Source organism: Mustelus asterias, chromosome 12 (genome assembly GCF_964213995.1).
Source record: "Mustelus asterias chromosome 12, sMusAst1.hap1.1, whole genome shotgun sequence".
Classification (NCBI taxonomy): Eukaryota; Metazoa; Chordata; class Chondrichthyes; order Carcharhiniformes; family Triakidae; genus Mustelus; species Mustelus asterias.
The window spans coordinates 48,492,645-48,508,552 of NC_135812.1; the positions used below are offsets into that span (position 1 = coordinate 48,492,645).

The following is a 15,908-nucleotide window of genomic DNA, read 5'->3' on the forward strand; positions in this document are numbered from 1 at the left end:
TAGGTGATTGGCCATGCTAAATTGCCCCTAGTGTCAGGGGATTAACAGGGTAAATATATGGGGTTACAGAAATAGGGCTTGGGTGGGATTGTGATGGGCCGAATGGCCTCCTTCTGCACTGTAGGATTCTATGATTCTAACTCGCTGGAGGGGAAGGCGGGATCAGGATATTGAATTTGATGATTAGCCTTGATAAAAATGAATGGTGAAGCAGGCTTGAAGGGCTGAATGGCCTACTCCTGCTTCTAGTTTCTATAAAAGAATTCTCTCCCAATTTCTGCCGGTTCTTTAATCATTTATCTTCATTGTATACCCTCTGGTTACTGACCCTCCTGCCTGTTAACATAGAACATAGAACAGCACAGCACAGAACAGGCCCTTCGGCCCACAATGTTGTGCCGAAAGAAGTCATGATGTGGAGATGCCGGCGTTGGACTGGGGTGAACACAGTAAGAGTTTTAACAACACCAGGTTAAAGTCCAACAGGTTTATTTGGTAGCAAATACCATTAGCTTTCGGAGCGCTGCTCCTTCGTCAGATGGAGTGGAAATGGAAATGGAGTGGAGCTGTCCTGTCTGGAGACAATACACATCTCTTTAACCTGTGCTTAATGCTCCCTCCACCCACATTGTCTGTATCTTTAAGATCTGGTTGGTTGTAGGGATTCGCATTCTAATCAGTATTCTGTAACTTGATTTTGTGTCTCTGTGCCCTGTTTGAGAGCAGATTTCCACTCCATCTGACGAAGGAGCAGCGCTCCGAAAACTAATGGTATTTGCTACCAAATAAACCTGTTGGACTTTAACCTGGTGTTGTTAAAACTCTTACTGTGTTGAAAGAAGCACAGGTCAGTGGCTGGGAATTCTGAAGAGTAATTTGAGCAGCTCCACATTCAGATACACTGACATTTACTTGTCCATTCATTGGAAGGAGGAAGGAATCCAGAGAGATGGAGGAGGATGCTCCATCGGATGTAGCAGAAATGAAGAGTCAAAACTAACGTAGCAGATGAGATACATTGATGAATACCATATGGAGGTGAATTTTATATGCAATCCAGTAATTCTAACACCCCCTCCACTCAGCATCCTGGTCAACAATAGCACTCCACTCCCCTCCCCCCACACCTCAGTCAGCCCCTCAGCCAATCAAATGCCAAACACTCGAGGTGAGGAAGAAATAACTATTTAATAATTTGACTGCTGATTCAAACACAGGAAGTGTGGTGCAGAAAGAGACCATTCGGCCCATCATATCTTCCAGCCAAAATAAAAACCTATCCCACCTAATCCAACTCTAGATCTGTAGGTTATTCAAGGACTTTAAGTGCATATCCAAATTTTTTTTTTAATTCTCTGAGGTTTGCTGCGACGCCACCCTTTCAGGCAGTGAGCTTCAGATCCTTGATTCTCTCCAACTCCCCTCTCATCCAGAGGTTCCCAAACTCTGGGTCATGACAGTCACAAACTCTGAGGGAGCAATGGCGGCTGTTATGTTTCTGTCATTGAGTGTGTCTGTCTCTCGAGGCCTGCTCGCTGCTACAACCACTGTCTGTGAAAAGCGTAAATTGTTGCTTTTTTGAGGGCAAATCCCGTAATTCTAACACCCCCTCCACTCAGCATCCTGGTCAACAATAGCACTCCATTCCCCTCTCCCCACACCTCAGTCAGCCCCTCAGCCTTCAATTTTCACTCTGGGGTCACATGAAGTCTAAAATGGCGGCATAGTGTCACAGTGGTGAGCACTGCTGCCTCACAGCACCAGGGACCCCCGGGTTCAATTCCAGCCTTGGGTGGTTGTGTGGAGTTTGCACATTCTCCCTGTGTCTGCATGGGTTTCTTCCGGGTGCTCCGGTTTCCTCCCACAGTCCAAAGATGTGCAGGTTAGGTTGATTGGCCATGCTGAATTGCCTCTTAGTGTCAAGGGGACTAGCAGGGTAAATGCATGGGGTTACGGGGATAGGGCATGAGTTGGATTGTTGTCAGTGCAGGCTCAATGGGCCGAATGGCCTCCTTCATGACAGTAGGCGTTCTATATATCTTTCTTGAAGGCACAGTATCGTCTCACTCAGTAATGACCAATAGCAGGTTAAATGTGTGGGGTTAGAGGATAGGGCAGGGGCGGGCCTGGGTAAAATGCTCTGTTGGAGAGTTGGCGCAGGCTCGATGGGCTGAACAGTCTCCTTCTGCACTGTAGGGATTCTATGATTCCAAAAAAAACATTGGGGAAAAGGTTTGGGAAGCGCTGGGATAATCTTTCTACCTTAAATTACTTTAAATCTGTGCCCTCTGGTTATTGACCATTCTGCTGATGGAAATAGACCTTGTGAGGTCCCTCACAATTTTATACAGCTTAATTAAATCTCCTCTCCACCTCCGCTGTTCTGAGGAAAACAACCTCTAATCTCTCCTCATAGCTAAAATTCTCCTGCTCATCAAAAATCCAGAATGTACAAAGTCAGAAACCAATTACAATGGCCAAACAGGGCAGTGGTTTGGAACGGAATGCAAGTCTGGCACAATGTTTGCAAATGTTAGGGAGAGGAATATGTAAATACTTAGAAAGAAACTCTTTGTACATCTCCACTGTGATGACTGGACTCGATCAGGACGAGTTGCCCATCTGAATAGGAACAGCCCACAGTGTGTGTTTGTTTTTAAGAGCAACACTCCCTCTTTTTATAAGCTTCTTCCCTCAGTTCTGGCTCTTAAGATTGGACAGATTGGGGTTGTTTTCCTTGAAGCAGAGGAGGCCAAGTGGGAGGGGGGAATAATTGAGATGTATAAAATTATGAGGGACACAGATAGAGTGGACAGGAAGAAACTTTTCCCTTTGGTGGAGGGAGCAACGACCAAGGGGCATAGATTTAAGGCAAGGGGGCAGGAGGTTTAGAGGGGATGTGAAGACAAACTTTTTTGCCCAGAGGGTGGTGGGAGTCTGGAACTCACTGCCTAAAAAGGTGGTGGAGGCAGAGACCCTCATAACATTTAAGAAGTATTTAGATGCACACTTGCGATTGCCAAGGCATACAAAACTATGGGCTAAGTGCTGGGAAATGGGATTAGAATAGTTAGGTGGTTTGTCTTTGACCAGCACAGATGTGATGGGCCGAAGGGCCTTTTTCAGTGCTGTATACCTCTATGACTCCAATGGATCTGCTGTCCACCTTTCTTGGTGTAATCTTTAATATTGAATGGATGTCGGTTTATTTTGCCTGTGAACTCAAGGCTTCTTGTTGGTCAAAGGCTGTAAAAAAACATGGCTGCCCAAACCCATGAGGTCCAAGCTGGTTTTTATAGCCTCACAAGCAAACAACCAATGGCAGACAGGGAAAGAACCATTGGCCATCATAATACTATAAAATATAAGAGCAGAATTAGGCCATTTGGCCCATCGAGTCTACTCCGCCATTTGATCATGTCTGATAGGTTTCTCAACCCTATGTCCCGCCTTTTCCCCGTAACCTTTGATCCCCTTACCAATCAAGAACCTATCTATCTCTGTCTTCAGGGTGGCACGGTGGCAAGTGGTTAGCACTGCTGCCTCACAGCTCTAGGGACCTGGATTCGGTCACTGTCTGTGTGGAGTTTGCACGTTCTCCCCATGTCTACGTGGGTTTCTTCCGGATGCTCCAGTTTCCTCCCACGGTCCAAAGATGTTCAGGTTAGGTGCACTGGCCATGCTAAATTGCCTCTTAATGTTCTGGGTTAGAGGGATTAGCGGGGTAAATATGTGGGGTTATGGGGATAGGATCTAGGTGGGATTGTTGTCGGTGCAAACTTGATGGGCCAAATGGCCTCCTTCTGCACTGTCGGGATTCTATGATAAATACACTCAATGACCTGGCCTCCACAGCCTTCTGTGGCAATGAATTCCATAGATTCACCACCCTCTGGCTGAAGAAATTCCTCCTCATCTCAGTTCTAAAGGGTCGTCCCTTTACTTTGAGTTTGTACACTCTGATCCTCGTCTCTCCTACTAGTCTTCTCCAAGTCCACTCTATTCAGGCCTTTCAGTATTCTGTCAGTTTCAATGAGATCCCCCCCCATCATTCTAAACTCCATTGAGTACAGACCCAGAGTCCTCAAACGACAACCTCTTCATTCCAGGCATCATTCTTGTGAACCTCCTCCGGATCCTCTCCAGGGCCAGCATATTCTTCCAAAAGGGCCCAAAATTGCTCACAATATCCAAATGTGGTCTGACCAGAGCCTTATGAAGCCTCAGCAGTACATCCCTGCTTTTGTATTCTAGTTCTCTCAAAATGAATACTAACATCTAGCCTGTGCTACACTGTTGTAATGCTTTGTGCATCTATCTGTACAGTCAGCACTCCACCCAAGGCCATTTGATTTCTTGGAACAAGAAAAAGATAAGAGATTTTTTTTTAAACACAGCTAATTTAAAGGACAGAAAATCTGAGAAATTTCTCTCTGATTGTTTCAGATGATCAAAACTGATCATGGAGATCATTCTGACCCTGTGAACTTCATGCAGTATCTATCTTTTGTATGAGTGATCTCCAGTGGCAACTTTATCATCCGTTGCTTGGCTACAAGTGGTAAAAATGCCAATGATAAGAGTATTTGAAACTTCTTTACTAACTAGCTAATCAAAGTTAAACCGAGCAATGCAAGAGGTATGGCCGTTGGCTGCAGGTGCAAGAGATTTGAAGATGTGTCTAGATGAAGGAAGCAAACAACTTCTCTGAATGTTCTTCTCCTCACCCTGCAAAAGAACAAAAATTATTCTCCTGGATCCAGGGAGCTGAGAAACTCCAACACAGAGGAGTGAGTAGACGACCTAGGGTGGACTGGACAAACCCTTAATCCATCTCATTGCTTGCTCCAAAATACAATTCAAATTGAATCCAATTCATAATCCTCTAAAAGAGACAAACAAGACCCAAGCTGACAAGAAAAGGCCATCTTGGGCTTGATCTGACCCTTGATCTTAGCCAAAAGGCTGAGAAGCGCACCCCTGCCAGCTGATTATTTTTCTACCCCTGCCAAGTGATCATGGTTCTACCCCTGCCAGGTGATTATGGTTCTACCCCTGCCAAGTGATCATGGTTCTACCCCTGCCATGTGATTATGGTTCTACCCCTGCTGGGTGTTCATGGTTCTACCCCTGCCAGGTGATTATGGTTCTACCTCTGCCAGGTGATCATGGTTCTACCCCTGCCAGGTAATTATGGTTCTATCCCTGCCAGGTGATTGTGGTTCTATCCCTGCCAGGTGATCGTGGTCCTGCCCCTGCCAGATGATCATGGTTCTATCCCTGCCAGGTGATCATGATTCTACCCGTGCCAGGTGATCGTGGATCTATCCCTGCCAGGTGATTATGGTTCTACCCCTGCCAGGTGATTGTGGTTCTACCCCTGCCAGGTGATTGTGGTTCTACCCCTGCCAGGTGATTGTGGTTCTACCCCTGCCAGGTGATCGTGGTTCTACCCCTGCCAGGTGATCGTGGTTCTACCCCTGCCAGGTGATCATGGTTCTACCCCTGCCAGGTGATCGTGTTTCTATCCCTGCCAGGTGATTGTGGTTCTATCCCTGCCAGGTGTTCATGGTTCTACCCCTGCCAGGTGACCTTGGTTCTACCCCTGCCAGCTGATTATAGTTCTACCCCTGCCAGGTATTCATGGTTCTACCCCTGCCAGGTGATTATGGCTCTATCCCTGCCAGGTGTTTGTGGTTTGACCCCTGCCAGGTGCTTATGGTTCTACCCCTGCCAGGTGATCATGGTTCTACCCCTGCTAGGTGATCATGGTTCTACCCCTGCCAGGTGTTCATGGGTCTACTTCTGTCAGGTGATTATGGTTCTATCCCTGCCAGGTGATCATGGTTCTACCGCTGCCAGGTGTTCCTGGTTCTACCCTTGCCAGGTGTTCATGGTTCTACCCCTGTCAGGTGATTATGGTTCTACCCCTGCCAAGTGATCATGGTTCTACCCCTGCCAGGTGTTCGTGGTTCTACCTCTGCCAGGTAAGAGTTTTTAAATGTGTAGACTGACAAGTGAAATCCATGCACTAATTTACTGTCCACCACTCAAATTTAGTTTTGGCCAATTTGGAAATTGGAATGTATAGCAGATTGGGGGGAGCTGATCCAATTGTGGTATTTTTGATTTGATTTATTATTGTCACGTGTATTTACAGTGAAAAGTATTGTTTCTTGCGCGCTATACAGACAAAACATACCATTCATAGAGAAGGAAAGGAGAGAGTGCAGAATGCAGTGTTACAGTCATAGCTAGGGTGTAGAGAAAGATCAACTTAATGCAGGGTAGGCCCATTCAAAAGTCTGACAGCAGCAGGGGAGAAGCTGTTCTTGAGTCCATTGGTACATGACCTCAGACTTTTATATCTTTTTCCCAAAGGAAGAAGGTGGAAGAGAGAATGTCCGGGGTACGTGGGGTCCTTAATTATGCTGGCTGCTTTGCCGATGATGTGGAGATGCCAGCGTTGGACTGGGGTAAACACAGTAAGAAGTCTCACAACACCAGGTTAAAGTCCAACAGGTTTATTTGGTAGCACAAGCCACTAGCTTTCGGAGCGCTGCCCCTTCATCAGGTGAGTGGGAGTTCTGTTCACAAACAGGGCATATAAAGACACAAACTTGCCGAAGCAGCGGGAAGTGTAGACAGAGTCAATGGATGGGAAGTTGATATTAAAGGTGATTACACAGAAAATAGGAGCAGGAGTAGGCCATTCGGCCCTTCGAGCCTGCTGCGCCATTCACAATGATCCTGGCTGATTATCCAACTCAATAGCCTGATTCCAACTTCCCCATATCCTTTGATCCCCTTCATCCCAAAAGCTATATCTAACTACCTCTTGAAAACATTCATTGTTTTGGCCTCAACCACTTTTTGTGGTGTAGAGAATTCCACAGGCTGACCCCTCTCTGGGTGAAGAAATTTCTCCTCATCTCAGTCCTAAACAGTCTACCCTGTATCCTCTATCTGTGACCCCTGGTTCTGGACACCCCCAACATCGGGAACATCCTTCGTGCATCTACCCTGCCTAGTCCTGTTAGAATTTTATAGTTTCTATGAGAGCCCCTCTCATTTTTCTAACCTTCAGCAAATATAATCCTAACCAACTCAATCACTTCATAAATCAGTCCTCCATCCCAGAAATCAGTCTGATAAACCATCTCTACACTCCACTTAGAACAACAACATCCTTCTTCAGGTAGAGAGATCAAAACTGCACACAATATTCCCGATTTGGCCTCACCTATGCCTTGTATAATTGCATCAGGACATCCCTGCTCCTGTACTCGAATCCTCTCACTATGAAGGCCAACATACCATTTGACTTTTTTACTGCCTCCTGCATCTGCATGCTTATCTTCAATGACAGGCGTACAAGGACACCCAGGCCTCGTTGCACATTCCCCTCTCCCAATCTACAGCCATTCAGATAGTAATCTGCCTTCCTGTTTTTGTTACCAAAGTGGATAACCTCACATTTATCTAAATTATACTGTATCTGCCATGCATTTGCCCACTCACTCAACTTGCCCAAATCACACTGAAACAACTCTGAATCCTCCTTACAGCTCACCCACCCAAACAGCTTTGTGTCATCTGCAAAGTTAGAGATATTACATTTAGTTTCCTCATCTACATCATTAATATATATAGTGAATAGCTGGGGTCCCAGCACTGATTCCTACGGTACCCCATTAGACATTGCCATTTGGAAAAAGACCCATTTATCCCTACTCTTTGTTTCCTATCTGCCAACCAGTTTTCTATCCATCTCAATACACTAACCCCAATCCCATAGGGTTGGATTCTCCAACATCGCCCACAGCTGAGATTCCCTGGTCCTGCTGCAATGAACGGAGATTTGGTTGAGCATGGCAGCAGGGCATGAATGGCCAGAGAAACCCAGCCATAGTTTCTTCTACTAATCCTGGCTCACAAGAATGTTCTTGTGGTGCAGCAGGTAGGCCAAGCCCCACTCCAAGACTTGATGGCCAAGGAAGATGTGTTCATAGCATGGCCAAATAGGTTGAGCATCAACTTGTAAAACCTTCCAACATGCGCCAATGGCAAGTACAAAGAACAGGAGGAATTCCTGGTCAGCTGTCTGATGGTCAGAACGTTTTTCTACCATCACTATCCATTGCTCCAGACTACAACATGCTTTGGACTCCACCAGTAAGCCCACTATTTAAAAATGGAGGTAGAGAGTAAATAGGGAATTATGGACCAGTCAGCCTGATGTCGGTAGTGGGGAAAATTCTACAATCTATTATTAAAGATTCTATAGCAGAATACTTGGAAAATAGTGGCAGGATCAGATAAAGTCAGCATGGATTTATGAAAGGGAAATCATGCTTGACAAATCTACTAGTTACATCCTCAAAGAATTCCAGTAGAGTTGATGTGGTTTATTTGGACTTTCAGAAAGCTTTCAACAAAGTCCCACATAAGAGTTCAGTGTGTAAACTTAATGGGATTGGGGGTCGTGTATTAAGATAGATAGCACGCCCCTGTCTACATCATGGGGACAAAGTAGAAATGGTCAAGAGCTTCAGGTTTTAGGATACCAACAACCTACCCTGGTCCCTCCATGTGGACGCTATAGTTAAGAAAGCCCACCAACACCTCTACTTTCTCAGGAGACTAAGGAAATTTGGCAAATCTGCTACAACTCTCACCAACTTTTACAGATGCACCATAGAAAGCATTATTTCTGGTTGTATCACAGCTTGGTATGGCTCCTGCTCTGTCCAAGACCGCAATAAACTAAAAAGGGCTGTGAACGAAGCCCAGTCCATCACTCAAACCAGCCTCTCATCCATTGACACTGCCTACACTTGCCACTGCCTCGGAAAAGCAGCTAGCATAATCAAGTACCATACACACTCTGGACATACTCTCTTCCACCATCTTCTGTTGAGAAAAAGATACAAAAGTCTGTCGTCACACACCAACCGACTCAAGAACAGCTTCCTCCCTGCTACCATCAGACTTTTGAATGGACCTACGTCACACTAAGTTGATCTTTTTCTATATTCTAGCTATGACTGTAACACTACATTCTGCACGCTCTCCTTTCCTTCTCTATGTATGGTAGGTTTTGTCTGTATAGCGCGCAAGAAACAATACTTTTCACTGTATGTTAATACATGTGACAATAATAAGTCAAATCAAATCTGAAACTCTCTCCCTCAAAAGGTTGTTGAGGCTGAAGTCAATTAAAAACTTTCAAAACTGGGATTGATAGATTTTAGTTGAGCAAGGGTATTATTGAATATGGAACTATGAAGCCTAAATGGGAGTTGGGCTACACATCAGACAATGATCTAAAGTAAAGTAAAGTTTATTTATTAGTCACAAGTAAGGCTTACATTAACACTGCAATGAAGTTACTGTGAAATTCCCCAGTCGCCACAGTCTGGAGCCTGTTCGGGTCAATGTACCTAACCAGCACATCTTTCAGAGTGTGGGAGGAAACCGGAGCACCTGGAGGAAACCCATGCAGACACGGGGAGAACGTGCAAACTCCACACAGACAGTGACCAAAGGCAAGAATCAAACCCGGGTCCCTGACGCTGTGAGGCAGCAGTGCTCTCCGCTGTGTTAATGAAATATCTGAACAAGCTAGAGACTTGTTTCCAATGATCAAGTAGAATTGTAACAACAAAATGGATAAAATGTGACAGTTGGGGTTCCTTAAGAATCTGCTGATGTTTAACTAAGACTGAGCTAAATAAGGAATTGATTTCATAATTTCCACCTCATGAGTATTTGGAGATTGCAAACTTAAAAGCTCTTCTCTCACATTGACCTCTGCAGGTAGAAATACCCTGTTCAAACAGCCTGAGCAATGACAGAATCAGTTAAACAGCAGTGAACTGATAGCCGAGACTTACCAAGAGAATGTCTGCAACGATTGCCCAATTCAAAGCCAGGAAGATCTCAGCCAAGAAGATGAAGACCTTTGGAAAAAGAAGAATTTTACTCAATAAATCATCTCGAACTACAATCAGACATTGGTCAGAATGAAGACATGCAGTTACCATAAAGTTAGCAGGAGTGGTGGAATTGGCAATTCCCAATGAGGTGACACAGTAGTTAGCACTGCTAGCTCACAACGCCAGGGACCCGGGTTCAATTCCAGCCTTTGGTGAATGTGTGTGTGGAGTTTGCACATTCTCCCCGTGTCTGTGTGGGTTTCCTCCAGCTGCCCCAGTTTCCTCCCACAGCCCAAAGATGTGCGGGTTATGTTGATTGGCCATGCCAAATTGCCTCTTAGTGTCAGAGGGACTAGCCAGGCAAACATGTGGGGTTATGGGGATAGGGCCTGGGTGGCATTGTTGTCGGTGCAGACTCGATGATGGGCTGAATGACCTCCCTCTGCATTGTAAGAATTCTATGAACTAACATCCCTACTCTTCAAAATGGTCATTTCCATTTGAAGGTGGCCACTAAGTAATGGGGAAACATGCAGAAGTATTTTTATTTTATTCATTCATGCTAGGCCAGCATTTATTGCCCAACCCTAATTGCCCATGAGAAGATGGTGGTCAGTTGTTTCTTGAACTGCCCATGAGATGTAGGTATACCCACAGTGCTCTTAGGGAGGAGTTACCCGATTTTGACCCAGTGATTTATTTCCAAGTCAGGATGGTGTGTGCCTTGAAGGGGAACTTTGGCATCTGCTGCCTTTGTCCTTCTAGATAGTAGCGGTCGTGGGTTTGGAAGGTGCTGGCTGAGAAGCCTTGGTGAGTTGCTGCAGTGCATCCTGTACATAGTACACATGGCTGTCACTGTGCATTGGTGATGAGGGATGGGGTGTGGATGGAGTGCCAATCAAGTGGGCTGCTTTGTCCTGGATGGAATAACACACGGCCTGGGCCAGTTGTATATGGGATTGTACATTCCCTGGGCCAGTTGTATGTCGGTTGACACACTCCCTGTGCAGGTTGTATATGGGTTGGCACACTCCCTGTGCCAGTTGTATATGGGTTGGCACACTCCCTGTGCCAGTTGTATATGGGTTGGCACACTCCCTGAGCCAGTTGTGTGTGGATTGACACACTCACTGGACCAGTTGTATATTGGCTGACACAGTCCCTGGGCCAGTTGTATATGAGTTGGCACACTCCCTGGGTCAGTTTATAGGGGTTGGCACACTCCCTGTGCCAGTTGTATATGGGTTGGCACACTCCCTGAGCCAGTTGTGTGTGGATTGACACACTCACTGGACCAGTTGTATATGGGCTGACACAGTCCCTGGGCCAATTGTATATGGGTTGGCACACTCCCTGGGCCAGTTGTATATGGGTTGGCATACTCCCTGTGCCAGTTGTATATGGGTTGGCACACTCTCTGTGCCAGTTGTATATAGGTTGGCACACTCCCTGTGCCAGTTGTATATGGGTTGGCACACTCCCTGGGTCAGTTTATATGGGTTGGCACACACCCTGGGTCAGTTTATAGGGGTTGGCATACTCCCTGTGCCAGTTGTATATGGGTTGGCACACTCCCTGGGCCAGTTGTATATGGGTTGGCACACTCCCTGCGCCAGTTGTATATGGGTTGGCACATTCCCTGGGCCAGTTGTATATGGGTTGGCACACTCCCGGGCCAGTTTATAGGGGTTGGCACACTCCCTGGGCCAGTTGTATATGGGTTGACACATTCACTGGGCCAGTTGTACATGGGTTGGCACACTCCCTGGGCCAGTTGTATATGGGTTGACACATTCACTGGGCCAGTTGTACATGGGTTGGCACACTCCCTGGGCCAGTTGTACATGGGTTGGCACACTCGCTGGGCCAGTTATATATGATTTGGCACACTCCCAGGGCCAGTTGTATATGGGTTGGCACATTCACTGGGCCAGTTGTATATGGGTTGGCACACTCCTAGGGCCAGTTGTATATGGGTTGGCACACTTTCTTACTTTCTTGGTGAAACTATGCAGTAAACTCTCTTTAGAACACTTTCTGTGTTGTACTGACAGTGGTTGTGCTGCTGATGTGTATATTGTATTCTATAATGCTGGATTCTAGCAGGCTGCGTATTATGGGAGTCTATTAAATATATTATCACTTATTATTTCAGTGTGTGTAATGAGTTAGCCAATCGCTACATGGAACTGATAGAAATCCACATGCAGGGAATTCTGCTTCTGATTGTTAAATAAAAACTGGAATAACGTAGTCTCTGACGTTGATCGTGTGATCTCATACTCATTTACACAGTATATATCAGTGAATTGAATCCTTTTTATGGATTTGTGGTGAGCTAAAAGACAAAGTGCGAACTTTACCTTCTTGATCTCTGAATGGTAGCAGTTTCATGTAAAGTAAATATGCAGACAGAGTACCTTTACCTGCACTGACTGCTGGTGTAACAGTTTCATTACAGTGAGTGCAGCAACACCTGTCTCCTGTTAGTAATTTCTATTGGATAACACTGGTATATCTGAGCTTATATATCAGAGTGCTGTGCATTTTGTAGAAGGCAGCTTTTGTATAAGACTGTGCTTTATATAGCATTGATACATCTGTGTTTTCTTGTATATAGAACTCTACAACACAAAAGCCAGCTGTTCGGCCCATCGTGTATATGTGCGTGCATGTGCGGGTATATGCATATGTCTGTGTGAATTTGTGCATGTGTGTATCTGTGTGTGTGTGTCTGTCTATATCTGTGTGCATGTGTGCCTGTCTGTACGTGTGTGTGTGTGTGTGTGTGTATGTCTGTAACTATGTGTGTGTCTGTTTCTGTGTGTGTGTGTGTTTGTGTGCATATCAGTGTGTGTATCTGTGTGTGTGTGTCTGTCTATATTGTCTGTGTGTGTGTCTGCATGTGTGTGTGTGTGTGTCTGAATGCATGTGAGTGTGTGCGTGTCTGTATGTGTGTGTCTGTATGTGTGTGTGTGCGTCTGTACCTGTGTGTCTGCGTATCAGTGTGTGTATCTGTGTGTGTCCGTCTGTCTATATTGTCTGCGTATGTGTGTGTGTGTCTGTATGTGTGTGTGTGTCTATATCTATGTGTCTGTGTGTATCTGTGTTTGTATCTGTGTCTGTGTGTATGCTTGTGTGTTGTGTATCTGTGTGTGTACATATGTCTGTATCGGTGTGTCTGTGGAGGGGTGGAATGAGGAGTTTAGACAGCGCTGTTTGAGGAAGAGCAGAAGTTCTCCCCAATGTCCTGGTCAATATTTATCCCTCAACCCACATCACTGAAACAGATTGTGTGGTCATTTATTTCATTGCTTGCAGCCCTTGTGGAGTACAGGTGACTGTGTTTCCTCATTGTAACAGTGACAGCAAAACAATTGAGGAATCGGGGAGTATAGGGGCTTGGGTAATTAATTTAAGAAGATCTTAAATCAATTACTTAAAGGAAAAGATAATTCTAAGGATACAGCACAAGAATTTGTACAAGGTACTCATCTCTGAAAGTGCCTGCCTCCGTAATCATTTCAATTTTCTGGCCAGCATTTGTTTAGATGGTATGTGTGAAGAATTTAATGTACTACGGTAAGTGCTAACAGAACCTATAAAAGGTGCTGAGGTTCTGTGACACAGACTGAATACTGCATGATAAAATATGATGAACGTGCTCTTACAGCTTTCATTTTGTTATCTATATTTTATGTTTCTTTTGGTTTTATTAGGTACAATGCTACCATCTACTGGCTGGATGATATATTGTAAGAGTTTTAACAACACCAGGTTAAAGTCCAACAGGTTTATTTGGTAGCAAATACCAAAAGCTTTCGGAGCGCTGCTCCTTCGTCAGATGGAGTGGAAATGTGCTCTCAAACAGTGCACAGAGACACAAAATCAAGTTACAGAATACTGATTAGAATGCGAATCCCTACAACCAGCCAGGTCTTAAAGATACAGACAATGTGGGTGGAGGGAGCATTAAGCACAGGTTAAAGAGATGTGTATTGTCTCCAGACAGGACAGCCTGCAAGTCCAGGAGGCAAGCTGTGGGGCTTACTGATAATGTGACATAAATCCAACATCCCGGTTTAGGTCGTCCTCATGTGTGCGGAACTTGGCTATCAGTTTCTGATCAGCAACTCTGCGCTGTTGTGTGTCGTGAAGGCCGCGATATATTGCCATATTCACCAACCATTCAGTCTCCAGAAAACAATAGCTTTCAATTGAGGTTTTGACTTGCTCATTCAGTGTGTGGCACACCTTTCCTCAGTACCCATTCAGTGGCCTTTATAAAATGATATACCTAAGTTTTGGCCATGATCGTGGGCAAGGCTGAATCCGAAATCTTGTCAAAATTTATCAGCTTACAGTTGCTGTTCCTCAGGGATGACTTGACTTCCATTCGTCTTTTGCTATCGGGAGGTTAGCTTCCATTCAACGCAGGAGATGAGCACTGGTTAGTGACCACAGTATATACATAGAAATGTACGTAGAAAATCAGAAGCAGGAGTAGGCCATTCGGCCTTCGAGCCCGCTCCGCCATTCATTTTGATCATGGCTGATCACCAAATTCAATATACTGATCCTGCCTTCCCCCCATACCCCTTGATCCCTTTAGCCCCAATATATCTAATTTCTTCTTGAAATCAGACAATATTTTGGCCTCAAATATTTTAAGTGAATTCCACACATTCACCAATCTCTGGGTGAAGAAATTGCTCCTCACATCAATCCTAAACGGTTTATCTCTTATCCTCAAATTATGACCCCTATTTTTCAATTCCCCTACCATCAGGAACATTCTTTCTGAATCTACCCTGTCTAATCCTGATAGAATTTTATAAGTTTCTATGAGATTCCCTCTCACTCTTCTAAACTCCAGTGAATATAATCCTAATCGACTTAGTCTCTACTCATATGACAGACCTGCCATCCCCAAAAGAAGCCTGGCAAACGTTCGCTAAACTACCTCTATAGCAAGGACAGCCTTCCTCAGATAAGGACACCAAAACTGCACACAATACTCCAGGTGTGGCCTCACCAACGCCTTAAACAATTGTAGTAACTCATCCCTATCCCTATATCAAATTCGCTCGCTATGAAGACCAACATACCATTTGCCTTCTTTACTGCCTGCCATACCTGCACGCTTACTTTCAGCGACTGATACACAAGGACACCAAGGTCTCGCTGATTATCCACTTGTCCCAATTTACATCCATTTAAATAATAATCTGCCTTCCATGGCAAGGTGGCACAGTGGTTAGCTCAAAGGGCCGAATGGCCTACTTCTACTTCTATTTTCTATGTACATTTCTATGTATATAGTGTGGTCACTAACCAGTGCCCATCTCCTGCCTCCAATGGAATCTCCGATAGCAAAAGACAAATGGAAGTCAAGTTATCCCTGAGGAACAGTGCCAGGGACCCGGGTTCGATTCCCGGCTTGGGTCACTGTGCAGAGTTTGCACGTTCTTCCCGTGTCTGCGTGGGTTTCCTCCGAGTGCTCCAGTTTTCTCCCACTGTCCGAAAGACTTACTGGTTAGGTGCATTGGCCATGCTAAATTCTTCCACAGTGTACCTGAACAGGCGCCGGAGTGTGGTGACGAGGGGATTTTCACAGTAACTTCATTGCAGTGTTAATGTAAGCCTACCTGTGAGAGCAATAAATAAACTTCAACTACTTTTGCTACCAAAGTGAATAACCGCACATTTATCCACATTATACCGCATCTGCCATGTATATGCCCACACACTCAGCCTGTCTAAATCACACTGAAGCATCTTTGCATCCTCCTCACAGCTCACCATCCCACCCAATTTTGTATCATCTGCAAATTTGGAGATAATATATTTAGTTCCGTTGTTCAAATCATTACTATATAATGTGAACAGTTGGTGTCCTAGCACAGATCCCTGCGATACTCCACTAACCATTGCTTGCCAATCATAAAAAGACCCATTTATTTAATTTCT

General features: G+C 45.0%; 1 protein-coding gene across 6 annotated transcripts in view; it reads right to left on the reverse strand.

The window, feature by feature from the left end:
• LOC144501430 (protein spinster homolog 1-like) overlaps positions 1-15,908 on the reverse strand; it is a 205,321-nt gene that overhangs the window by 55,060 nt on the left and 134,353 nt on the right. For all 6 annotated transcript variants that reach the window (XM_078225171.1, XM_078225174.1, XM_078225172.1 and 3 more), the window contains one exon: positions 9,897-9,962. In XM_078225171.1, coding sequence (XP_078081297.1) covers positions 9,897-9,962 — 66 coding nt within the window. The remainder of the gene's footprint in view (positions 1-9,896; positions 9,963-15,908) is intronic.